Below are 26469 nucleotides of genomic sequence, written 5' to 3'. Positions count from 1 at the left end.
ATTAGAGTAAATGGAACAAAATGCATCTAAACTACTATTTATCTAGATGACAAGGAATCATAATTTTTAGGATCAGAAACCAATCTCATCTCCGTCATGTTATGTTATTTATCATTGAAACCATTTAAACTGTAATGGAAATGTATGTTTTTTTTTTAATATAAAATTCCAAGAGTCAGCTAAAAAGTCAGTTGATATCTTATCTTTTTTTATCTTATAATCATTTTAAACTTTTGTATAGCCATTTTTCTTTTATTTAAATATGTTATCTGACGCTATTGTATGAATCCATTCACTTGTTAGAACTTGACTGCTACCCTTCAGGAAGTTTGTTTTTGTACTGGTACTACAAAGTATTTTGCTTTGTTTAATCCTTTAATAATTTATTGCTTATCAACTACGGTCTCTTCTTTTGTCGCAGTCGGGCCTATTATAATAGAGCCTATGAAGCATCTTGACATCATGCTCTTAAAGAGATCGGTGGAAGAAAATTACAAAATGCATTTTCACTGCTGCAAACTTTTGGAAGGATGAATTCCAGTACCTTTCTGGACCCTTCTATATTTTATACATTTCCTTGTAGAAGATCTTTCTTTTTCTAGAGCTAGTATCGAAGATGTATGTAAGCATTAGCCAAGCCACACGTCATTCTGGCTTCCCGAGACGAACGTATTCTTGTTATTGCAAGCCATAGCTTTATGACTTCTGGACATGAAAACCTGAAAAATTGTAGGATTGAAAACATTTTCTGCCAACTCTGTGTTTGCTAGCCCTATTTCCCTCCAAGACCCAGGCCAAGCCATTTGACCATTTCAAGCCTACTCCAGCTTGCCCAACTGTATTTTATTGACCATTGCTTGTACAGCAATCCGCACATCTTCTTCCTCCAATGTTCTCTTAGAACTTGATCTCAACCTAGGCATGGCAGACCTAGAAACCATTTGAAGTCTAGAGCAACGTCAGGAAAGTATTGAAAGAAGCCTATAGTTGCCTTTACCTGGACATTTCAAGCAAAAATAAACCAAAATACCACAAAATGGGTTGGTATGCAGGAAAAACTCACACTCCAATGTTAGACTTAATGTAGAAGAATGAAGGCTTTTTTTTATCAGTTTCAAATCACGATTTATAACGAGCGGGAGTCGTGTTTTCAATAATATGGGCACAGTTCACCACGTTACATAAAACTTGACAGTGAAATTGTTCTCTTGTCCATGGAACAGATAATGATCGCGATAAGATTTGTGCTCTTTGGTAGTTTCAGTAAGGTTGGTAACATTTGTCTTATTATGTTATTCCTGACCATTAAGTGATGTGAATGATAGACTGTTCATGATTCCTCCCCGGCTGGATGTGTACTTCTGGCCTTACCGTAATGGGCAATCAATGATTTGGAAATAAATTAGCCACGGCTGATAGAACGACGGACGACTGCAATAAGACAGATGAATTGATTGTTTTCAGATACCACACAGTCAGCGCATATTAAATGGCACAAAAATTTGGAACATTTTATTATTTTTTTTGGCTTACGAATTGCTAAAAATCATATTTAGAGAAAAAAGGCTTCTAGCCTGAATAATTTTGCTTATGCACCGATATTTCCACAAATATATGGAATTGGCATTTGCCGCACACTGTACATACTGTATGATGTATATTCACTTCTCCGAATCACTAAAGAACTAATGATGCCAGAATTTCATGCCAGAAAAAGACGTATTTCTGTGTAAATTGAAAAGATACATTCTTAACAATTTAGCCTATTACACAATAGCACTCCGAGTTGAATCTATGGTTATGTCTTGAACTCTACAGACACTCTTACTCCCGAAAGAACACTAAAATCTCGCCAAAGGAAGTGAAAAATAATGAAATTGGTTGGCTGTATATAATTATTACATATTACAGTTTATGCTTTCATCTGGATATTGCTATAAAGCTATAAATCCAATTCAATTATATATTTCTAATATAATGGACTGGATTCAATTCTGGATATAATTGTATCACAAGTGAACGTATAGCGATAGAGTGCAATGAAAAACAAAAAACAAAGGTAGAAAACATCTTGGACACATTGGGCCAGATCCTTCTACTGGGATAAAATGTCTCACTGGTTCTTATTTAATTTAATTTTAATTGTGAAGATTGCTATTCAATTACATGCCATAGATGTATCGCCACCATTGTATAAATACAATAGAGAAGTTTTATATCCCACAATAATTTTTTTTATATATTTAGTAAGTCATGCAGATCTACCTCCTGTAAGAAATTGTTAGAAGAAAAATCATTCCTTTTATGGGAATTATTTACCAAATCAAGTAATTCTTAATTGCTGTAAATTGAAATCTCCAATTCACTATGCAACCCAAGGAAGCTACTCGCTTGGTGAGCTGGCCCTGTTTAATGCATAGTTTAATTTTAAAGATGACTTAAGAAATTCCCCACAAACTATGCTTTATACAGAGCCAGCCCTTATGGAAGAGGCGCTTAAAGAGGGTCCTTCAAAATGTCTTGGTATGTCCGGCTCATGTGCAAATACATGTTTTATTGTATAAATCCATCTGTGTGTTTCATTTAAATTAATTTTCCTTTTCCAAAGAAAAAAAATTGAATGTATTATTTTATTTTCCCAGGAGTATGAATAATTCCACCACTCAAACAACTCAACAGAAAGTTTCTTGCTATGTCGTAGGGTTGTATATTACTCTGAACTTACAATGAACTTTTGTCCAGCCATACTCCGTAAAGCTCTTTTGAAATCTTACTCTGTCTACATCAATATACATACACTATATGGACAAAAGTATTGGGACGTCTAATCATTACACCAACAGGGACTTTTATGACATTGTATTTCAAATATATAGACATTAATGTGAAGTTTGCAGCTTTAACAGCGTCCACTCTTCAGGGAAGGCTTTTCACAAAAGTTTGGGGAGTTTCTGTGGGGATTTCTCCCCATTCATCCAGTAGAGCATTTGTGAGGTCAGGCAGTGATGTTGGATGAGAAGGCCCGGCTCGCAATCTCCATTCCAGTTCATCCCAAAGGTGTTCAATGGGGTTGAGGTCATTTAAACAAGCATTGGAGAAGCATACCTAAAGGTAAGTCATTTTTTTTACAGGTTGAATAATTCATATTTAAGTACTTTAATATGTGTTCTTTATAGAGGAGGCTGTCTGGGACACTAACGATCAACCAAAATAATGTTCAATGAGAAGTTTGCTAAGCTGAAATTTGAAATTCACAACTTCCCAACTGAGGCATTAAGCTGTCAGGGCGCGGAAGCTCAATCTAGTAAGACTAGTGAGACTACTTTCTATCTACATAGGAAAGATTTAAGTGCAATGAAAATCCTGGCGTTAAGACATTTTAATTTCTCAACCGGAGACACTTTTCACCGGCATCTTTCCACATGTATGTTGCGTGACAACGAGAAACCATGAGTGATATTCACACCCATTCTAGAGTTCTAACAAGGACATTTAAAACTGATTTCACAATATATATATTTATATTATATATATATATATATATATATATATATATATATTTTTTTTTTATTATTATTTTTTTTTAAAATAAAGTTAATTTAACACAATGAACTTTGAAATATATGTGGTTATTTACATGAAGTGGACTGGAATTAATAAATCATATATATAAAAAAAAAAGACAAAGGATAACAGAACTATTAACACTATTAAATGAACTATTAATATGATGAAATACAAAATAAACGGAGTAAATGATCTACAAAAAATATTTTTACAATGTTCTGGAAATAAAGCTATTATGATAAAATAGGCATTATCACAGTTTTACTATAGAAACATGATTAATGAGGAAGTGTAATGGGCTTAGCCTATACTTTCCAATGGTTTTCTCTTACACATATTTTATTATTGGTATTGGGTCTCTAGAGTGAAAATGAAACCAACAGTAATTTAAAATTTCCTTTTGAATTGACAGTGATACATTTTCCTTTTTCTTCAACTACCGTCACCTTTAAGTATTAAAATGGTCCTTTGGGAGGGCAGAATGAGTTTTCCCTTAACCTAAATTAAAAACATATGTCCCTATAACAAAAAAACAACATCACTTCATAGAGTCTGTTACTAACATCTAATAATAATTAAATGTAAAACACATAAACAACACACTTAACACAACTATATTCTTTAATAACAAAGTAATAGACATATACGTATAAAACATATAAAACACATTATTAATGATTAAAATATATCCAATGTGCCAAAAATCCACTTTTAAATGTTATGGATGTTGTAACAAAATCCCTGTGTGTCTGTTATACCTATAAGTATAATTTCCGTCTGGCATTCTCAGGTGTAAGTGATTAGTAAGTGAAGTATATTGAAAACAAAGATGGAATATTTAGCACAGGCAGTATAAATAAAATACAGGAATAAGAGAGTATTATTGCATATACAAATGTAGAGGATCACTGTACTCGCTAATCCATAGAGAATTGCTCCCGGTGAAATAAAATAGCTTTATGCTCCAAAACGAGCCAAATGGAGGTTATGTATAAGAGCAGTTGATTTTAAGCTCACAGGAGCAAAGCCCTTTTCTTTTTCTGTACTGATATATCTGTGTTCATTCATTTTATTATTCATTTTGTGTATTGCTACAGCACTATGGAATCTACCTGCTCTCTATAAATACAATGCAATACTAATAATAAAGATAGTAATAAATTACAGTTCTCGGGCTAGATTGTCCGATTTATTAAAACTGGAATGTATAAATGTTTGTTTTTAATTAAGAACTAGATGATACACATAGAACTTTATAGTTTACACAGTATACTATAAGGCGAGGGTCAATAAAATAAATGCAGTTTCGTAATAGTTATAATGGTTTACATACATTTTGGGATAAGATATGTATGAATACATTAGAAAAAGAAGTGCCTAGCCTATAGAACTTAAGGTCAAAGCTAATAAAAACTAAAAGTAACAAGCCTCTATCTATCTATCTATCTATCTATCTATCTATCTATCTATCTATCTATCCATCTACCTCTCTATCCCATCTGTGAGTAACAGTAATCTTTTAGTTTTCCCTTGCTACTCAACCAAAAGCCAATTCTCTCCTTGGGACAACTAGATCATTTTGTTATCTAATTTTGAACACACAAGTGCTCGTTGTCAGTGCAGACATTGGCATTTATTTTTACATTAAAGACACACAACAATAAAAACAAAAAAACTTTGGAAAAAAAATGGAGTCTACAGGATTCAGTGGCATTTAAAGTGCTTTTTTTGAGTTTTTTTGTATAGATTTCTTAGACCTGTAAATACTTTATCACATTACTGAAATAAAAATCAGACAGAGTGAATATAACAGATAACCATTTAGAAAAGAGGCAAATATTCCACAGAAAAAAACAGAGAAAAAGATTTGTAGGTCTTTCCTACTTTGGCCAACATCATGGATTGCTTTATCTATGCCCCGGAAAAGTGCCTACAATTTGCTAAAATACATTTACAAAATATTCATGCTAAAACTTAATGGAGTATGATTTTGGGTTTATGGGCTTGAATATAAAAGACCTCCTCTTTGTGGATTGGGAAAAGAAAATAAAAATAAAACTTTTTAAAGAAAATAATGCTATTATTAGCCGGTTAAGCTATGGTTAGCTGAGTGTGTTGGTTAATTTTTCTTCCCTGTGTAGGAAGAGGTTTTCATATATTCCTATCCCCCCCAAGTACAATGTGTTAGTGGATAGAATATTGGTGGGTCCCAGTCAAAGATATATAATTAATGGACCGAGGTATCCACACTCAGGGCCAGTGTTAACTGCAATCAGATTGAAGGTCAGAGTAGATGATGGTTTTGGGGGGCAAATAACCAAAATAATGAGGGTAAAAGGTAAATACTTACACCTTAGAGCACAGCTGGTATATAGAAATTAGGGGATCCGAGCAGATAAGGTGCCAGTTCAGCAGTTGGGGATTTCTACACGAGCAAAAATTAGGTGCCTTTGTACTTTACCATAACAGTGCCAGTGGCTTCTGGGATTGATTTATAAACCCCACTACAGAGCTTGTACTCGATAACACGTCTTACTATAGGTGTATCCTTCTTCTACTACTACTTTTACTGTTTTGCCGCTTTTCAGTTGTCCCTGTGTAACAGAAGATGGTTAACTAATACATTATAAGATCTGGGCCCTCTTATCCTTCTGAAACGTTATGTGGTATGTAATTCACATGTTATTGACAATTTAATATATTGTGAATTTTAATGTTAATAGCTCTACAGTGCTTGCTGGTTCTATAAATAATTGTAATGTGTTGTAACCCGTACTTAATAGCTTGTAAGGCCTTTGGAAAGAAATGGCAGAACCAGAAATGATCCCCCTACATTTCCATATCCAGTAAGTATTTCTGAGTGAAGGCTGTAGTGTTGTCCACCCTATAGCTATCTCCTGATGAGTCAAATTGTCCCAATGCATTATTACCAAGAGGCTGAATCCAATAGAGCCCACAGGCATTCTAGCCTATGAAAAATGCTAGGGCATAAGAGAGGTAGTGGTTACTTCAATTGTAGAATTATGAACTGCGTGATCTAAAATAAGGCATGACTGTTCCTTGGGTACGAAATGTACTGTGCTGTTTATAATAACTAGTTTTTTCTGTATTCATGAAAATATATCAGCTAAGTCGATGCTACAAGGGATATAAAGTACAAAAAAATATAAATTGTTTAGTGTTTAGTATTTTGTTATTAAGCACTACTCTGCATTTCCTGTAAACAAAAAATGACAAAAGCCAAATATCAAAGGAAGAAGAACAAATTCCAAGCGCTCAAAGCCAGACCTACAAAGTATTTTGGCCAAAACACATACACTCACCTGTCACATCACGGCTCCCTATGACATATGGATCCTAAACTACCGGTATATACAGTGTCACTAAACCAAGACTAAATGGTTGGGCTTCTGAACCAAGTATGAGTAATAACAGGGCAGACATTACATTTAACCCTTAATAAGGAAATCAAACCAAAAAGTGGAGTAGGAGCTTTTTTCTTCACCATCAGGCCCGGACTGGCCATCGGGCCCACCGGGCATTTTCCCGGTGGGCCAGGCGGCCCTGGGCCGGATTGACGTAGGCGCTGATGCGGCCGCATTAACGCAGGGCATAAGGGGCACCTGCCCCTTAAGCCCGCAGCAACTGCGAGCGGGTCCACCACTCCATCCTAAGTGTCAGCGCACCTTTTTGTTTAAAAAACAGAGAAACATAATGTGAGCTTTAAAAGAGGTTGACAGCTGCTTAGTAAAAAAGACTTATAAAGCTAAAAAGCAGCTGTAAAAAAAAAAAAAAAACCTTTAAGTGTTCTCGTCGATGAAGCAGTACCTTCTCCCTGCTTTGGAATTGAAATAGTTAATCAGGTGTAAAATCTTGGGGCACCGCTTACAGCGGTAACTAGAATGGTAATTTAACTGCAGTTCCGTGAATGGTAACCAGTTCAGTAAATTCTGGAATGAGGCCACCTACTAATTCCACATAGAGCATTGATCTGCTGTCAGTTGCTAATGATATTCAGTCTGTGCAATGCCGAGTCAGATTCCAACCAACCACTTACAGTTAAAAGCTCGGCAACACTGTGCCAATTACTCAACTATACTCCCGTCCGCTTAGTTTTAAACCAGTAGAAAAAAAAAATAAAAACTCTTACGAATGATCTCCCTAATATGCTGTGTATTCATATATTTTCTTTAATATATCGCCTCTCAAGAATTAACTATATTTTGAATATGATACAAGATGCAAAACTGAAATTTGAGGTTGAAATAGATAAAGATAACCCAGGGACGAGGTGGAAATCACTCAGCAGACTCGCCTTCCCATGTTAGCCGTTTAATTTCATAGAATTAGTGACAGAAAATAATTATGCTTTAGATCGTTCTACCCATAAATTACCAAGCCGTGAACACCCTGCAGGCAATAAAAGTACATTTACAATTCCTCACATTTGCATGATACTCTGGAGCTGTACTTATCAAGCTTTTTTTTTTTCTTCTTTTACTTCTTATTTTAAAATTAAGAATAAGATAAAGTGTTGACTAAAGTACTAAGCGCTAATTGATATATTACTGTGATCAAAGTACGCGGAGGCTTGGGTTCCATGCTCGTAATGCTTCTTAATAAATCACAAAATACAACACAAATTATACAATTTCGACTATTTTCAACTTCAACACAAATTTGCTACATTAAAAATAAATGTAGCTTTTTCTGAAGAAGCCAAAGTAACTTTTTTTAATACCCCCAAAGTTTTGAGGAAACAGCTCGTATTTTATACAGTTGGCCAGCGGAGATCCAGTTGCTGTCCATCGCTCGTTCCTCCTGGGGTGAGCAATGTGATTTCCCCCCCAAATCAATAGCGGTGATCTTTATCTAAACGCTATGAATAACGGTATCCCAGTAGTGGGACAATATGATTACTGTGGGATCTACTGCAGATTTACTAATATTTTGGTGATTGATTGGAATTACATAGAAATTAGAAGCATGTTACCATTTTAGAATGTTAATACTAAACCGGTTCTATGTTTCAATATATTATATTTGTGTCATTTTCTGTTTCTGTATATTAATATGAATCTATATACAGAGCCATTTAATGATCCGGCCTGCACATCATACACTTTAATGGATTTTAGGCGATCTTCGTGGAAATTGGTTCTGCGATGGCTTACTGTAATTCTTGGGATAACACAAGTTACCGAGAAGTTCCATCACAATGAGCTAGGTATTAGAGTAATGTACTTTTTTGTCAAGAAAACTATAATTGATTAACCCTGATGTAAATTTATGATGAAATCACAGCTATTGGTCCATGCAGGGACAGAAGATGCATATCACTATATATGACTATACAATACCATGCATTGAAGGCTAAGCTTTGGCTTCAGCTGGGAGAAAGTTAAAGAAGTGGCTTGAGCCATTTAGGGTTAGAAGAGTTAAAAGGATCAGTTAAGCCTAGAGGTACCATAAAACAATAAAATGGGTCATTGTAGAGCTCATCTCTGGACCAAACTGCCATTCTTTATGTGTTCAAGTTATTTTGCACATACAGCACGATGGAGGTCATTTCGCTCAAAGTTGACATGGTCAGTGCAGTTGGAACTACTTTTGATTAATGTGCTACATGGTTAGCAGCAGTGTTACAGGTTAATAATAAAGTGAGAGAATTTAATCATGCATGGAATAGGCATTAGATTATCCTGAAAATAAGACAAGGCCAGGGAGCAGGTAAGGTTTAAAGTCTTATAGCAAGTTGAAATTAGCCAGCAAATAAGACAGATCAGACAGTTCTTATCTTCTAATTCTAACCTCAATGGAGATTGGGAAGAAGCCATTTAATAGTATCGGGACAGTATCTAAAAATGAATTTTGTGCAATAATGTATAAAGTGGGCTGTTGCAAAACCACAAATATGGGTTTGATCACCTAAAAAATACCGCATTTTTTAATTCAAGATTCATAATGCAAGATGCAGTATTAGCACAAATTAAATGGCTACATTTTAGATGTACATTCTGGGTCATTGAAAATCGAGGACACTGGTGTCAGATGCCCTCCCATCAATAATTTTCTGCACCTGCTGGCAGTGTATGTGGTATGCATTCCATTATTGGGCTACATGCCCTCATCTATGAGGTGCAGCATATACAACGTCCTGACTTAAAGGGACAAAAGCCAGATTGAGAGGTGGCAGCATCCAGCCATGCAGACTCTTTTGACATGGGGAAGTTACCCTGATTTTGTTGTTAGCCACATTTTGCTCTTGAGTTGTGTTGTGTACATACAGGTACAGAGGGGATGGGACACTGACAATAGCTGCTCCACCTGTGACATAGCTTTAATATCATGGAATGGATTACAACTGAGAACAAGTGATCAACGTTTTAATTACTTGGCATGCCATTTATTCTTTACACAGAAAAACCCACGTGCTTCCTGTAGAGATTGTAGGGTGCATTGTGGGTCCTTACAACCTACCTCTCCTACTATGTGTTGTGTACATGTAGTCCACCCACCCTTGTGTTCAACTACCCTTTCTTCTGCAACCTGGCTCTGGACTCTTTTCTGCACCTTTTGTCCCTCTCACACTGTGTCCCTCTCTCTCCCTTGCATTGTATCCCAACTCAGCCGTCCCCTAGGACTTAAGTCCACTCCCTTTCATGCCATCTGGTTCCTCAACAAACATGTTCCACTTATGGACACCCAGCTATTCCCACAAACCCTCTGTCCCGTTCAGACAGTCCCTCACACTTTCCAATCTCATTAGAAAAAAGTTGTTAATGTTAATGATACTGGATGGATATAGGGAATGTAATGTATGTAGATAAGCATTATATGTATATTTAAATACAGAGTTCACCTCCTCTAACTACTAGTAACACCTCTTTCCCTCACTTTCTCTCTCTTTTAACCACGTTACCCTATATTCCATTAGAACTGTGCTGTAGCTCAAAGAACAAAGGTTTGCAGAGGTGTATTTAGGTTATTCTGAGAGGATGTTGCAAACTTACCGTACTATCCTAGGACTAGATATGATCATCATCTGCAGTGGCACTAAAATAATTCTCCAACAAAAACAGACACTCATCTCATGCAACAACATGTATTTGTTCAAAACAAGAAATAACGCAGAATGTGACTACTAAAGATTTCAGTCAATAAGACCAGGTCCAGACCAATATGTCCACTAAGTGATAGGTAGTATCACAAGGCTTCCTTTGCAGCAATGACATATGAAAGCCAGCACCCTTTGTATTCAGAATTAGGAAGGACTGACATACACGGACAGTGGATTCATTTATGTGTAGAACTGCTGAGTGATCTGGTTGCCGGTGACTGCTATTAATGCAGGCAGTTTCCTTGATGAAGTATAACCTGAAGTCTGAGCTTCTCTTTTAACTTGATTTAACCTGTCAGAGACATTCAACTGATGATTATGGTGATCTTTTGAGATGTGTGGTCTTGTATTGCAGATGCTATGGTCAATATTACTTAAAGTGGTTAGCTATTCCTGTAACATGACTCAATCAACAAGACTTAGGGTCAGGCCTATAGTTTGATGTTCCTGTCAACCTGTTGTGAATTTTATGATGGATTCTACACTGGAATTTAGGCATATACAACGAATATAGATGATCTTAATGACTGCTTGGCAAACCCAGCCCTACCATAAGGGCAAACGACAAGGTGACTGATCTGCTGGGGCCACCAATATGATGTATTCCTGTATGTTAGCTTAGGTCCTGTAGAAACCCATGAATCAATTCTGGTGCTAGGTATTATTATTATTATTATCTTTTATTTATATAGCGCCAACAATCTACGCAGCGCTTAATACAATACATATATTCAAGGGGTATGACAAGAAGAGAATTGACAGACTAAGACAAACCGATACAAATTTTCCACTCTGTGGAACAAAGCAGGGGACAAAAAAAGAAAATTTCTTGGACAGAAAGTTGCTAGAGTGCTTAGGCTTACTATTTAGTGCTGGGGTCCAACAACGGCGTAATTGACCTGTAGATGAGGTTAGAGTGTTATATTTATTAATATGAACACTGATTTTGTTTGCCCAAGGAAAGATTTGTTTGCAGTTGCCACAGGATTTGATGTTGTTTCTAGATGTTGACTTTGGGGATGAAAAAGGCTTGAATTTTGTGAGAGAATTGGACTTGTTCTGTAGTATGAATAGGAATATAATCTTTTTTTTTTACTTTTAAAGAGGAAAGACAATTTTCGTTCTTTTATTTCTGGAACGGCTGGATAAGAGACTGACCTGCCTTTCACCCGACCAAAACTCTCTTCATGTTTGCCTCCCACTACAAGGTAAACAATGTCAATAATTGTAGTACGCTTTCTACATTACTTAATTATTACAATGGTTGGTCTAAAGACTCTCCTCTTTATTGAGTTATGTCCTTAAACAGAATAAATCACTATAATAAATGCAATGGGAGTAAGCATTGACTGGGTTTCCTATATGCACTTCTTCATTGAAGGTAGTCGATCAGACAGGGTGAATTACTTTTAAACTGTACCTTTGCTCTCATGGTTGTGCTTCTCCCTGAATGTAACATTAGCCTTCTATACCCCATGATCTTTTCAATCAATTTATTGAGCTACTAATTAATGTATGAAATATATTATACACATCTATGTCAGGACCATATTTTATAACAAATGGAGAGTGGTGACTTGGAGGTAATGCTTCTTGGTGGTCTCTGGTCCTACCTGGCAGTATGAATAGTGTAATGATGTATAGTGTAGTGATGTTCAGTATGATTATATGGTTACAAGATGTCAGTACTTACATATATTTACTGATACAGTTAAAAAAAAATTGATATATGTAGTAGACTTGTGTTAACAAAATTTCATATGAATGTCCGATAATGAGGAGGAGACGCATGATAAAACAAATGAAAACTAAGCTATGTGTCAAATTTTTGTTTGGATTTTGTTTTCCCCAGTCATGCTCTCACACTCTCTGTCATGCGCTCTCAATGTCTCCCTACCTTCTCGGTCTCTTTTTCCACAGCTCTGCATCTTCTTCTCTGCTTCTTCTAATTTTTTGTGTTCTCCGCATCTTCATTCTTCTTTCTTCTCCAGTGATTCGCTTCTCACAATGATCCGCTGCGTTACCCTGGCCTCTTCGAGAGATCTAACAATTTCCAAATTATTTTACATAGTTACATAGTTATATAGGCTGAAAAAAGACATGCGTCCGTCAAGTTTATGACTGTTATTTCCTGAGGCTCCCCAACTGCAACAACTGGTCTGTGCCATAATTGCCCTCAAACAACTTGTCTGTTGCTTATTTGCAACATACACTCTGTCACACATATGTAAACACACATTACACAAATTACACCCACTTACTTATACTTACTAACACACACATACATATTCATTCTAACACACATCTCGCCCGCTTACACATACATGCTCACACACACTCAATTACACATGCGTGCTCATGCACACACACACAGTTACACATCCATTCTCTCACGCACAATTACACATCCATGCTCGCACACATACATATATAAATAAATGCAAACCTATAAACATACACCCCTGTAGTTACGCCATTGGTTTTCGCTTACCTCTGCATAAAAATATCCTTATCCTTGAGTATTTGGGTTTTAATGGATAAGTGTAAGGATCACCAGTCTACCAACAGGTAGTGTGAAGTTTTATAGGAGTTTCAGTCCCATGGAAAACCTGGTCTACATGGTCACCCTACCGCAAGATGCTAATTATATTGTAGACCTACTAATAGGAGTTATCCTGATATACATGTGTATAATATTACATGCATTAATTACTAGCTAAATAATTTGATTATTAACTACTGGAATTTAATGTCGACTTGCCCAAACATACATATATAATTATTTAAACATGTGGCAATTATTTATCTCACTTTTGCTAATTTACGTTTTTCTAATTAGACAATTTTTTAATGCTCAATGTCTCACTGATAAAGTATACTTCATCAATAGAGGCTTATTAAATCCCTAACCTCTGTCTACCTTTGTGACGTGTTTTCAACAAATCCCACTAAATATACATGAAAACCATCATTTTTCGTAAGAAGAACCGAAAATTACAGTGATTTTACGGTATAATATGACAACAAACATCCTGAGGCACGAGGCATTACACGGGCTGTCTGTCTGGCCTCCTAGCCATGGCTGTGTAGAAAAAACATCTGGCACAGACTTTTAAGGACAGAGAGTCTTAACATTGATTTTCTGATTCCGTGAAACACACACTGTATGTTTTTCAGGATTTCCTTAGACGAGAATCGGGGGTCAATCACTGCGTTTCCACTCTTTGCTAATGAAAGCCATGTGCACTTGGTTGGAAACCAGCTTTTGTGAAAAGACAATCCCATAACATACCAAGTTCTTGTCATTAATAGACTAAAATATACACTATATACAGGAATATTGATTATTTTTTAATTAGAGGACTAATCAACAGCTAAATGAGTTTGGTTCACGGCAGCCATATCTTTATACCACTTTGACGTGTTATTTTTATTTTTTTTGTCTCCTCTTACTTAAGTTTCCTGTACATGAAACAAACTAATGGAGTGGATTGTTCAACACGAAACATGTACAGTGATCAATATTTCAACTTATTCACATTAGTACTCTCTGAGTGGGGTAGGAAAGCTGACTGTGATGGGTCATGAAGCCAACTGGAGCTGAGCCAGACTCAGGCCAAGTTGTGCAGCACTCAGACACAGAAATGCAGAATTTACAATTTCTTCTGATTATCAGAAACACTATTATGATAATTAGTGTTGTTGTGAACGCTGTAGATGCTCATATTCAGCAAAGGTTCTGAGGTCTTCAAAATGAAGGCACAAAAGTAGAGTAAAAAAGGATTTGGATAGCAAAGAGGGCCACTAAACGGACAACGGGGAAGAATGATTATGTGCAAAAAGCCCACGTTATGTGAAAAATTATACCGCTGTAATATCTAGACCAGCATATTTCTTCATGAAAGTGGAACATATGAATATTATCCAAGATGTCATAATCTAAAATTAGAGGGTCAGAGGCTTAGCTGTAATGTAAGGGCATCTTACTTAACTGAGAGGGTGGTAGATAAGTATAACGGCATCCCAGCAGAAGTGGTAAAGGCTAATACAGTGAGGGAATGTAAAAATGTACGGGATCTGGAATCTAAGATGAAAACAATGACTAAATAAAGGTCTGAATCCTTCCATGAGGAAAAATGGGCAGACTATATGGGGCAAATGGCTCTAATGCCTATAACTGACTTGTATCACACCTTTTGCGCACAGCATCAATATCACAACGTGCTCCCATATAATACATAACCCCCTGCAGAGCCAAGACATAATGCCGCCTGGGGCAAAGTTTGAAATGCCCCCCCTGCCCGCTCATTATCTACCCTTCTTCTCCCTACCTTCTCATTATCTCCCCCTCCCTCCCTATTATCTACCCTATCCCCCCCTTTGTACTTCACTTACCTTTCAGCAGTCCTGTGGCGAGTCTCCCTGCTCTGCCACGATGCGCGCTGCTTTACTGCTGAGCGCCGGAAATGGCGTCATATTCCGGCGCTCAGCATTACAGACTGAGGAGAGGGGCGCCGAGCGGGTACTGAAAACTTGATAAGCTTCAAAAAAAAAAAAAAAGCGCTTGGGGCGGCAAAGTGCCGCCTCTTCAAAAGTGCCTCCATGGTAGGGCCGGCCCCCTGTGCAGGAGCACAATGGAGCACAAATGGGGTTTATTCAGAAAACATAGCATCTAAGCAATACCAAACTTCTTCTTGTGACAGAATCAGGGGACTTTTAACCATCCCTGTGATGGGGGTTGCGGACGGGAAAGGGTTAAGAGAAAACTCTTACAGATCTCAGAGCAACTGCACCTTAACCCAGACCTGTTCACTCCGCAACTTATAAAATAAACCCCCTGCCTCTATTTAAGATCAGGGTCTGCGATTAAGATCCCTTAGTCTTTCCTGATAATTTTTATCCTGCAAACCATTTACTATTATAGACAGCCTACTCTGAACTCCCTCCAATGAGGTCTCCAGAAAGATACTCTAGGTAAGGTCTGGCCAGAGAGCGACCTCCCTCTTCCCGCCTGTCTACTTAGAAATATCTGGCATCCTGTAAAGATACCCTGCTTGGATGATCTTCATGGGTCACTGATGATGGGGTCTGGACAGATTTGATATATTGATATCATTTATGGGCAGTTTCTGCCTTAAGAAACGTAGATCTTCTGGTCTGTATGCAAGATGCCGTGCTATTCCTACATATAGGCACTTGCATGATATCAGCAGACTGTAAAAAAGGCTAGGCATGTCAAGGCTGAGATTTTTGGGTGGCTTCACGATTTTCTGTTGCACAACTTGAGAAAATGATCAATGTTTGTGATGCTCACAAACCCTTAGTGAACAGTCCGAGATGTCGAAAAAAAATATCTCGAGCCAACTAGGATCTTAGTGAACGCATCCAAAAATCTTTGAACGTCATCATTAGAGAATGCTAGAACTTTTGACAAAATTGACTGAAAATGAAGAATATTGTTAGCCTTAAATTATGCTATACAGAGGAAATACACGTGACTTATATGTTGCTTTCTAAGCTGTTCTGCTTCTGTCGGTTTCTCTATGATTCATTTGTACTTCAGCTTGTTAAAGGAAGTCGTAATGAGTCTGTCTCCATTCACAGAGATGTCAGGTGCCTGGGACTTCTGAATATCTAAATGCTGCAGGTGCATGTTCTTGTGACAGTTCTTTGCACACACGCATCTTTCACCATGGTCATCATGGACAATGAACCTAATGAGCTCATCTAAATGCCTGTGTATTGTCTGTTAACCCTTTTTAACTTTCTAACTTCAGGTTACTTAACATAGAAATATATATTTTTTGCCAGCGGGAAAATATTTAACCCCTTAATGACAAAATGCATTGTTTTCAATGGGTTTAGGGACTGCCCATTGTCCTTAAGGGGGTTAAAAGCGACAGTTTGTATATAAAGCTCATGTGGATATTCGCAGAGTAGAACATTTGTGACACATCAAGCTCATGTGCTATGCAAATTATTTCTTTGGAACACATGGTATGATAAGGGTTAAAAAGTATAAAATGATACAATGTCATACATTGCAAGTTCCTTAGAGCATTTTGTTTCTGTATGTCCAATTTGTTATGTTATGCCCTACTTGTTATATCTGTCGTTAACCCCTTTTGTACAGTGCTGTGGAATATGATGGTGCTATATAAAACAAAATAATCATTTGCGTAACTTTACATATGAAATATACTCTCCTATTTATTTTTTCAGTTGATTAGGTTTTGTCGTTGTTTTCAAGCTTTTGCTCCACGGCAATTCTGGCACTGATGCTTTTCCAGTAATTTCTTCTATAAAAAATAGCACAATATTCATTTAGAAAACAACAAACTGGCGTAAAAAGAAATCACATAATGTTGTTTTTTTTTAACATGACTTTTAATCTTACGATACTAAATAAAGAATATTACTTTTTGACAGAGAAATATTTCCTGTATTAAAAAAAAGCAAAATAGGTTGAAGAATGAGGACAGTTCTGCCAATCTGCTTTTTTTTTTTTGTATATAGTGGATATGCCAGGTCTACGGTTCCCACAGTGACCTGTTACTGGTCTGTTACATAAACCAGCAGTCTTCGGATTGGCTGCTTCAGAATGGAGCACTGAGAAATCAATAGCTTTGGGATGGAGCTGGTTCTGCTGAATACTTCAAGCACTCAGACGCATCATTCATTAACACAGAGCAGGCTGTGCTTAACATGACTCACTAAAGCAAGTGAACATTCGCAAGGAAGAGGAGGAAAAGACAAATATGTGTCAAATCAAGACTTGCTTTCAATTCTAACAGAATCAGGACTCGGGAGACACATTATACTATTCATCCAACTTATTTTGTTTTTTTGCTAAATCAGCTTTTTTAAATCCTGGGTCTGTGTATTCCAAGCTCTGTTTTTTAATTGGGTTTATTATGTGTCTGATTCTGTACTCCAATATGCTTCTAGCAAGTCTCGTGGCAATCCTGTTGGCACGTACCAGTCATGCCATGCGCTTCTTGAGTGGTGAGTATAACAAAGTGGGCTACACCGAGCCAAAGTTGGCTTTAGAACTTTAAAAACTATAGTCCGGTGCACGTGGTGACATTTTCCTTATGGCATATATAACATATATAATATATAACATATATAACACTGCTAGATGTTGTTGGGGAGGGGGGGGTGAGTCGATTGATAACATTATCCATTTTTTTCATGACATGTATTTGTCCGGTTGCCGACCAGCACAATGATTATCCTGTAGGACATGGGGTGTATAAATAATTAACTGATTCCCTTCTGTGAGTTTATACGTTGTCCCACCTATTGCTGAGCAGCACTTTTTATGGGCTGATCAGACTGAGCAACATGTGAAATGTATATGTGTCCTGGAAAAAAAAAACTAATGAGTGATGTATATTGTCGTTGTTGTTTTATAATTGTATTTGGTCCATTATCTTCTCCTTCATTTGATTTTATACATAAGGGTCAGGTTTATGCTCACTGAACTGGTTACAAAGTTTTCATGATAACAGCAGATGTTGAGAAGCCACGTGGATTTTTTTTTTCTTAGCGTAGAAAGATAAAGAACAATGTAAAGACTACAAGATACAATTCAGTTAACTGTGGGATTTGTGCGACATAGTATAGAATTCATAAAGTAAAATATCACTGTAAAGTGAAAAAAACACAAAAGTAACATGTGGGGGAGGGGGTCTTTCTGTGTATCTTCAGAGACCTGGAGTCTGTTAAGCAGCATCGTTACTAAACCACAATTATCCTTTTTATCATGTTTACTTTATGCCTGTCATTCTCTGAATCCTGACTTCTAGACGAGCGTGAATTCTGCCTATGACACGTTAACGAGACTAATAACATGCAATTATTAAGAGGACAATATAAAAAGCCCCTATGCAAGTTGTCATGCCAGGTAATACCAAGTACTTACCAATGTCTGTAGCATCACATGATCAGTTTACCAGACCCAACTTAAAAGCATTAAAATGGACTAGAATGATTTAACCCTTTGAGATAATGATCATAGTAGAACATTTGTATAATCCATTCTACAATCCTCAAACATCCGAGTGTTTGGGGGGGGGGGGTAAAACTGTGTTCTATATCTAAAAAACACATCAGAATGTGTAATCTGTTTGCAGAAGGAAATAAAAAAGAAACTATGTTCCAGGTATCCTATGACTGATGGAATTGCGAAAGTAAATTAACTCTTTCAGCACCTGTGGAAAAGCCCAATAAGACTGAGCATGCGTTCCCATTCTAAACTTGACATTTGAATTAGAACAGTTTCTAGCGGATTCTGTAACTGAATTTCTTCCTAGGAATGAACAATATCAGTTCTTTTTTAAAAATATTAATGAATCAGACAGTGTTTAGAACATGTGCAAAAATAAGATCATTTATCTTATGGGGCTTGCGTTATACACTGTTCAAGCTGAAATGTTACCGGTACTTTTTTATGTTTTTGTCATTTTTTTTTAAAAAAAATACCATGCATTTGTTTTGCACTTTAGTGCATTTTTTTATACTACTTTACAAATTTTTTTTATTGGACTAAACAATGAGATAATAAGAATTTAATGAAATACTGTTATATTGAAATGTATTAATTATTAAACTGTGTAATGAGGAATGACTGAAGACTGATGTCAGATCCAATTTTAAAATAAATTTGGCAAGCTCACAATGCTGCATGCATAATGTATAGGTGAATAGAGGTTTTCGCTTACAAAAGTAGCTGCAGTAATGATCTTCGGCCATCATTCTAAATCATTTGGATGAGTCTTTGCAGATGTTACTTGACCAAACTCTTCTATTTGGAGAACTGGTAAAAGTACATGCTGAGGATATCCATCTAATGATCCTCAGACTGACATAGGATTATGGGACTTTTAGTCAATTCAAAGGAAGAAAGATAGAGGGAGGCTTATACTTTTTAAAAAAAGAATCACAAATCTGTAACAAATAGTCTCTTTTTTGTCTTTAAAAAAAAAACTAATTATGAGAAAAAACATAAAAAATGTTGGTCACACATTCTATGTGACACACAAGTATTACATTGCAACTCAAACACTATCTACAGTGATGAGAGTTGTAGTACAACTAAGTTCATATGCTGTATTAAATATGTATGTTAATTATGTGATCCAACCGCTATAATAATGAGCTGACTTTTACTACTTTACAAACAGTTCTTAAGTTTGATATGAGGTCATCCATGTAATCTCAAACCCACCAAACACAACTTTTGTAAGTATAAAGTATTGATCCTATTGAGTACCCAAGTGCTCTAAAAGTTACATTGAGGACATGTGGGCCCGGAGTAGAGAAATATAGAATTAGAACAAGACATGTTCAGCGCATCTAGTCTGCCCCTTTTTTCTGAATGTAAAGAATCAAACCGTAATCAGTCTTTGGTCATGTTTTAGATTCAGCCATAAGCCTTTCCCATACATGTTTAAATTCCCCTAACCCCTAAGAGTATCTCCAAATTGTAAGCAATACATAGTTTTGCATAGTTTTGAAAAACTTTTTTAGCAATGATACATATCACTTTCACATATTGCTGACCAGCACAGGTAAAGTGCTGCCCCATACTGTGTGTAGGGTTTATAAACTCATGGAGGGGAATCCTTTACTCCGTTACTCCGCAGGGCAGCACTTTACCCGGAAAAGATGACCAACGTAGTCCAACTAACACCAAGGTCAAAACGTTCCTCAACCCTATTACCCTTTAAGGTTTAGAATTTGGAGAGAGCCGCATAGAGTAAAACAGAACTATATATCTCCGTTGTGTGGGTTGAACTGAGTTATTAACGGAGAACCTTCCTGCCAACAGATATGAGATGCTGTGGGCTGAGACCAGATAGGACTAGTTGTTTAAAGAAACTCTGCAGAGAAGGGAACCTGATGTCATTTCAATAGCCCAATTGGCTTCAGGTGTCTCATCCTGGATAGAAATCATTGCTATACTTTGGCTGCAGTCATTTGGTGAAGTTCCATAATGAAAGCCATACTGCGTCTGTCAAACAGTTCAACTCAGTATGTTGTGTTCAACACTTGATACTGTTAGGGGAGCTTAAAAACTTTTGCAAGGGACACCAATATGAATACAGACTTTGATTGAATCTCACATACGCAAAGTGATAAAGTTATTTTTTTAGATAAAGGATGACACAGATTTCCAATTACTAACCTTAATCCAAAAGTGCCTCTAAATATAGAGAGATTTTCTTTACTTTTTTCATTTTCTAAGAAGCAGGGTAAGTAAGTATAAGATTGAATTTGGTGATCCATGCTTTTTATTATTTAAGTTAGCAAAATGGCATATATCAATAAACCAATAAACCAACACTATTTATTATGTCATAATGAGTTAATAGCAATTTAATATCAGAAATTACTAGATAATTGTTTATTAAACTGGAACATAAATTGATGTGGAGCTAAATGCAATTATGTCATAGTATTTACAGATTAATATAAGATTGGTATTTGTACTAAAACCCTCCTTACTTGATGGGATGGGTAGAAGAATGACTTATGGGGTCCCACCTACCAAGATAAGCCTTAACATTTAATCGCTATAATGAGTTTATTCACTGGAAGGACAGTTTTCAGAAGAGTTTTAGTGTTTTCAACTCCCTAACGTCACTGTCCATTAAGGGTCAACATGATTTTATCTAACAAAAAGGGCTTAGCTGACCATGCACAATGTATAATTTAATGGGTGGATACATCTTACTGATCTAGTTATGAATTATACAGGGACAGTCAAGCTTTTCCTGCAGCAGAGGCTGACCAGAGGTTGGACCTTTATAATGTAAAGTGAAGGAATTTCATTCACGACCCTCATTTTGGTGAACAGATCCGTATAGGAATAGCCATAATGCCATAATATGAGCCATATTGTTTCAGAGTTAGACCCAGGGGCGTAACTAGAAACCTCAGGGCCCCGGTGCGAGAATCTGTTAAGGGCCCCCCCACCGGGTGCCGGCGCTTCACTGCTGAGCGCCGGCATATGACGTCATATGCCGGCGTTCAGCGTGAAGCGCCGGCTCCCGAGACAAACGCCTCACGCTCCCAACACTGCACTCTGGGCAGCGTGGCGACGGCGGCGACGAAGGCGGCAGCAGCGGCATCCTGGATTTCTGTCAGTCAGGGGGGCCCAAGAGTTGCCGAGCGGTCGTTTTCAGCAACCGCTCGGCACCCCTTGGGCCCCCCCTGACTGGCAGAACTCCAGGGCTCGGTCGCGACCCCTGCGACCCCGGTAGTTCCGCCACTGGTTAGACCCCAGTTTGGACCATTTTTTGTGATTATAACTGCATCTTCAATTTGGCAAGGAGAACCTGGAGAATTCCCGGATGTGGCAACATCCCACCAGATCACAGGGCCCAACTGGCCTACCAGCGGCCGGTCGAGCACCACTGGGGCCATGCTGATGTCTATGGGGCCCAGCGGGCACCTAATGCGGACCTGCAGCTTACTGCTGTGGGGCCCCCATATTGTGTGTGGAAACTCTCTTTTCCCGCCGAGTTCCTTGCTTCGTAGAGATACGTTTGACATATCAGATATCTACTGCTTCACTCTCGCAGCACAAAACATATACAAAATAGGGGAGCAAACAACCTAAAAAAGCATAAAAGGCATATAAATACATTCAGATTCCCATGTTGCTGCTAGAATAATAATGACCAACAAGCACACCCAACAAAGCAAGAATTCAGTGCATATCCAGAGAAAAACATTCAAAAAACACAGATCTAAGGCATAAATATTGGGTACCCCGTCATACTATATGGCCATATATTGCTTAGCCTGTCACTATGCCAAAGTTTGGCGCCTCCTATCTAATTTTCATGGCTATATTGCTTACCAAGGAGCTGAATCAGTAGTATTTAGTTGCATTTTAACTCAAATGAAACTCTCAAGCAATTTAAAGCCTGCTCTGGGCACCATTAATGGGGTATCAGGTGTGCCAGGAGGGGCTGCTCACTGTCATAGGGACTGCCGGGTGGTGCAGGAAGGGAGTTTAGGCCTGAGCAAGGCGTCATCTTCCCAGAATGCCCATGTATTACTATGGCCAACCCGACTGGTGCAGTGAGGTTGTTTTTTGGTTGATAATTAAAATGGTACAAGGGTATCTCGTTTTGGACTCTGTAGGTAGTCCATGTCTTTTCCCTCTTTATCTATCTATCTATCTATCTATCTATCTATCTATCTATCTATCTATCTATCTATCTATCATCTATCTATCTATCTATCTATCTATCTATCTATCTATCTAATCTATCTATCCACAGTATACTTCCCCTTTAAGAGACAGCCTACTACTGAGTAATCACATTTGTTTATAATATCTAATCTGGGCCAGATTTTAGTTAAATCTTAGCTCGGTAACATTGATTTTGTTTCTTGCTTTCAAACAGCATTTGATTCATGTACTGCATGCTTTGCATCTGCTTGCCTTTCTTTATAATACACAGAGAGAATAAATCTGGTGGTTTCAATTAAACAATGTTTGCAGTTTCCAGTAGGCAACAATCATGTAAATCTGGAGACTTCTTAGGCTGCAGTGCTGCCCCATGACATCATAAAGAACGAGAAGTGATGATAATGCATTTTGTAGAAATGCAATTACTTTAAGTATATATTGGGCAAGAAAAATGCAAGCTAATCTTGTTACCATTTAACAACCAGTGTATTAATCATAGCCATTATGCCTTAATGACGCCTGTTTACTGCATTCTGTTTTCATTTTTTAAAGCCAGTATATACAAGCAATTTCAATCCTGTTGCTTAATGCAGCCAGTATAACGACAGGGGCATTGAGATTTAACCTGGGTGTCTCGTTCGGTTTGTAATAGTAACACTGTTAATACCAAATACACAGTTCAAGGAAACACATTTCAAAGAGTACAAGAAACAAGAAGAGAAATCTGCCAACAGTGTGCATTGTGTATATACAGGCTCGTGTACATAAAAGATTTATAAAGAAAAACATTTCAAGAATGGTGAAGAATACATAAAATTAAAGCTGATCTGTTACATTACAGAAGTAATGTTGGAGCTGTATTCAAAGATTGATCAAAGTATCTTTAAATGGAACGTTTAATAATAATAAAAACATATTTTTCCCCAGTGCTGGATCCAATGTGATTTTATCATAGATGTAAGAGCTTCCCTTTGATAAGAGAAATGGATGTAGCCACATAGGCGGTAGAGAAAATGGAGTCTTTAGTTAAAGTTGATAACTTTTATTGGGACAGAACCAAAAAAGATGTACAGCTCCATCAGCTTTTTGGGAGCGTAAACGTCTCTTTTTCAGATATAATGTTCCTGTTTTAAATCTTTGTAGCCTGGACATAAATAGAAGCTGACGCTTTATGATAAAAGCAAAGAATTGCAAGACTGGTCCCTATAATTGTATCATCCTTGGCCACATCTACTACCATACCTGTGAATCCTCCGATGTTGTCCCAGAGTCTGCTGATGAAGAGCTGCTTCCCTGGGTCTCCAGGTTTACTTTCATCTTTCTTCTGGCAGAAGAGCTGCATTTAGCCACACCTACTCCCCCACCTACTCCCCCACTCACTCCCCCACCCACTCCCCCTCCCACTTTAATTCAACATTGTTTTCCCATCTCCACCCAAAGTCACTCCCTCAGAAGAAGGAGAGCTCCAGGTGGCGGCCCTGACAAGTTCTTCCTACCTATGCCCATTTGTCTGTAGCATTAAACTCCAGATGCATTTGCGAAAAGGTTTTGGATAGGCGAGTGGTTAACCGATGCCCATGGTAGGCTTTGGAAGGCAGTGATCATTTACCATAATATCTGCAGATAGATAGATATTTGGATTGATGACAGGTACATATAGCCAGGGCCGGCCTTAGGGGTGCGCGGCCGCACAGGGCATAAATTAAAACATCGGGTTTTTGTTTTTTTTAACTTTATTTAACATCCTCCATGTTAAATAAAGTTAAACAAACTTTATTTAACATGACGGATGTTAAATAAAGTAAACAAACCCCGCCCCGATGTTTTAATTTAAGCCCTGTACAGCCGCGCACCCCTAAGGCCGGCCCTGGTTGGGGCTCCCCGGCCCCCTAGAGTGGCGGACCCGGTCGCAGTTGCTGCGGGCTTAAGGGGCAGGTATGCCCTGCGTTAATGCGGCTGCATAGGCCCAGTCAGTCCGGTCCTGACTGAGCCTATTTTAAGGTAGTGGCCTGGAGCTGCAGCTCCATCAGCCCCTACGTCAATCCGCCCCTGGGCCGCCCGGCCCACCGGGAAAATGCCCGGTGTGCCCGATGGCCAGTCTGGGCCTGCATATAGCTATATACTGGGACATGTCTTTCTTTAAACAGCAAAATCATGATTTGCAGTTATTCTCTGGCCCATAAAACGATGGAACCATTAGAAGTATTAGTAATGATTGCTATTGCAGGTATGGCTGCCAGCGTTAGACGCTATAAATGGTTTTATGCTTTTCAGCTGATTTATAGAAGCTGCACGTCCAATAATGGGTAGATGTAAAGTATTAGACTTTAAGATGTGTTCCTTGGCTGCTCATTGTTTCTCTATTACAGCTTCCTTCAGGTTGGGGTACTATTTGTTTTGTGTTTAGGTTTTTGTGAGTCAAATAATGAGGAGCTTACACCAAATTTTAGGGGACAATAAACACTTATTTTCTTAAAAAATATAATTGTAAAAGAAACGTTTTTTTTTCTTTTAAAAAAATCTGTATAAAAAATATAATTCTACCAGAAACTTTTGGTGGTGGGAAAAGTATTATTAAGCACTAATCTACATCCACCAGACAAGCCAGAAGGCTTGTTTTTTCCCTCAGAAATCTCATGGAGCTGCAACAACCACAAGGGATTCTGGGTAGGCGCATGCAAATAAGGTCAACAATGATCACCTTTTGCCTTATACATCAAATCAACACAAAAATGGTCTACTGACCATAAAATCAAGGTCCTACCATGACCATCCCAGTTCCGACTTGAACCCCATAGAAAAACTTTGAGGTGAACTGAAGAGGAGAGTCCATCAGCGTTGAAGGCTCTAGAGAGAGTCTGTATGGAGGAAAGGTCTCAGATGCCTTGCCATGCATTCTCCAACCTCATCAGACGTTATAGGAGAAGATTCAGAGCTGCTAATTTGGCAAAGGCAGGTAGCACAAAGTATTGACTAAAACGGTACCACACATATATTTTTGGATAAACCTGTGTTTTGTGTGCAATTGTTTGATATCCATGACAACAGATCGGTTTTTTTCAAAAGGTTAAACAAGAAAGACAAATTTTCACAGCTTTCTTTGCTCATATTCACCAAGGGTGCCAAAAATTTGTGGGGAGCACCATACCCAATATTGTGACTTTGAAAAGGTTGCAGGGCCCTGTGAAACATTCAGACCCACAGAAGTTTCCTTACGCTACTGCATATTCAGAACTCATCAAGCTATGATTTATATATTTTTTTCATCAACACTGCCCACTGATCAGTGTCCAGGAAACTCGTAAACATATATTTTAAGTTTATAGCGATGTGGATATGCGTTATCTACATAATATAATATATATATGAATGGGCAAATGAAGATGCCAGCCGAGGGCTAGAGAATTATGATTATAAATTATAATATAACCTGGATTTAATTTATTTTGCAAATTAAAAAGATGTCATCATTGCATGGGATATTTTATTCCTTCTTACTGTGCTAGAATCTTTTGTTTGTATATTTTCTGTCCACAATAGTTGCCAGCAATGCTATAAACATATCATTATA

At 37.6% G+C, this 26469-nt stretch overlaps 1 protein-coding gene across 1 annotated transcript in view; it reads left to right on the top strand.

Annotated features, from left to right (window-relative positions):
• The first annotated feature begins 17392 nt into the window (after window positions 1–17392).
• The window catches only part of CHODL (chondrolectin), a 31446-nt gene continuing 22369 nt past the window's right edge, over window positions 17393–26469 (top strand). The window contains exon 1 of the mRNA XM_053456847.1: window positions 17393–17692. Coding sequence (XP_053312822.1) covers window positions 17602–17692 — 91 coding nt within the window. The 5' untranslated portion in view covers window positions 17393–17601. The remainder of the gene's footprint in view (window positions 17693–26469) is intronic.

The sequence above is a fragment of the Spea bombifrons genome, chromosome 2, assembly GCF_027358695.1.
Source record: "Spea bombifrons isolate aSpeBom1 chromosome 2, aSpeBom1.2.pri, whole genome shotgun sequence".
NCBI classification, from domain to species: Eukaryota; Metazoa; Chordata; class Amphibia; order Anura; family Pelobatidae; genus Spea; species Spea bombifrons.
Note: the sequence above shows the minus strand (reverse complement) of the source record. Positions and strands in the feature narration are given on the sequence as shown.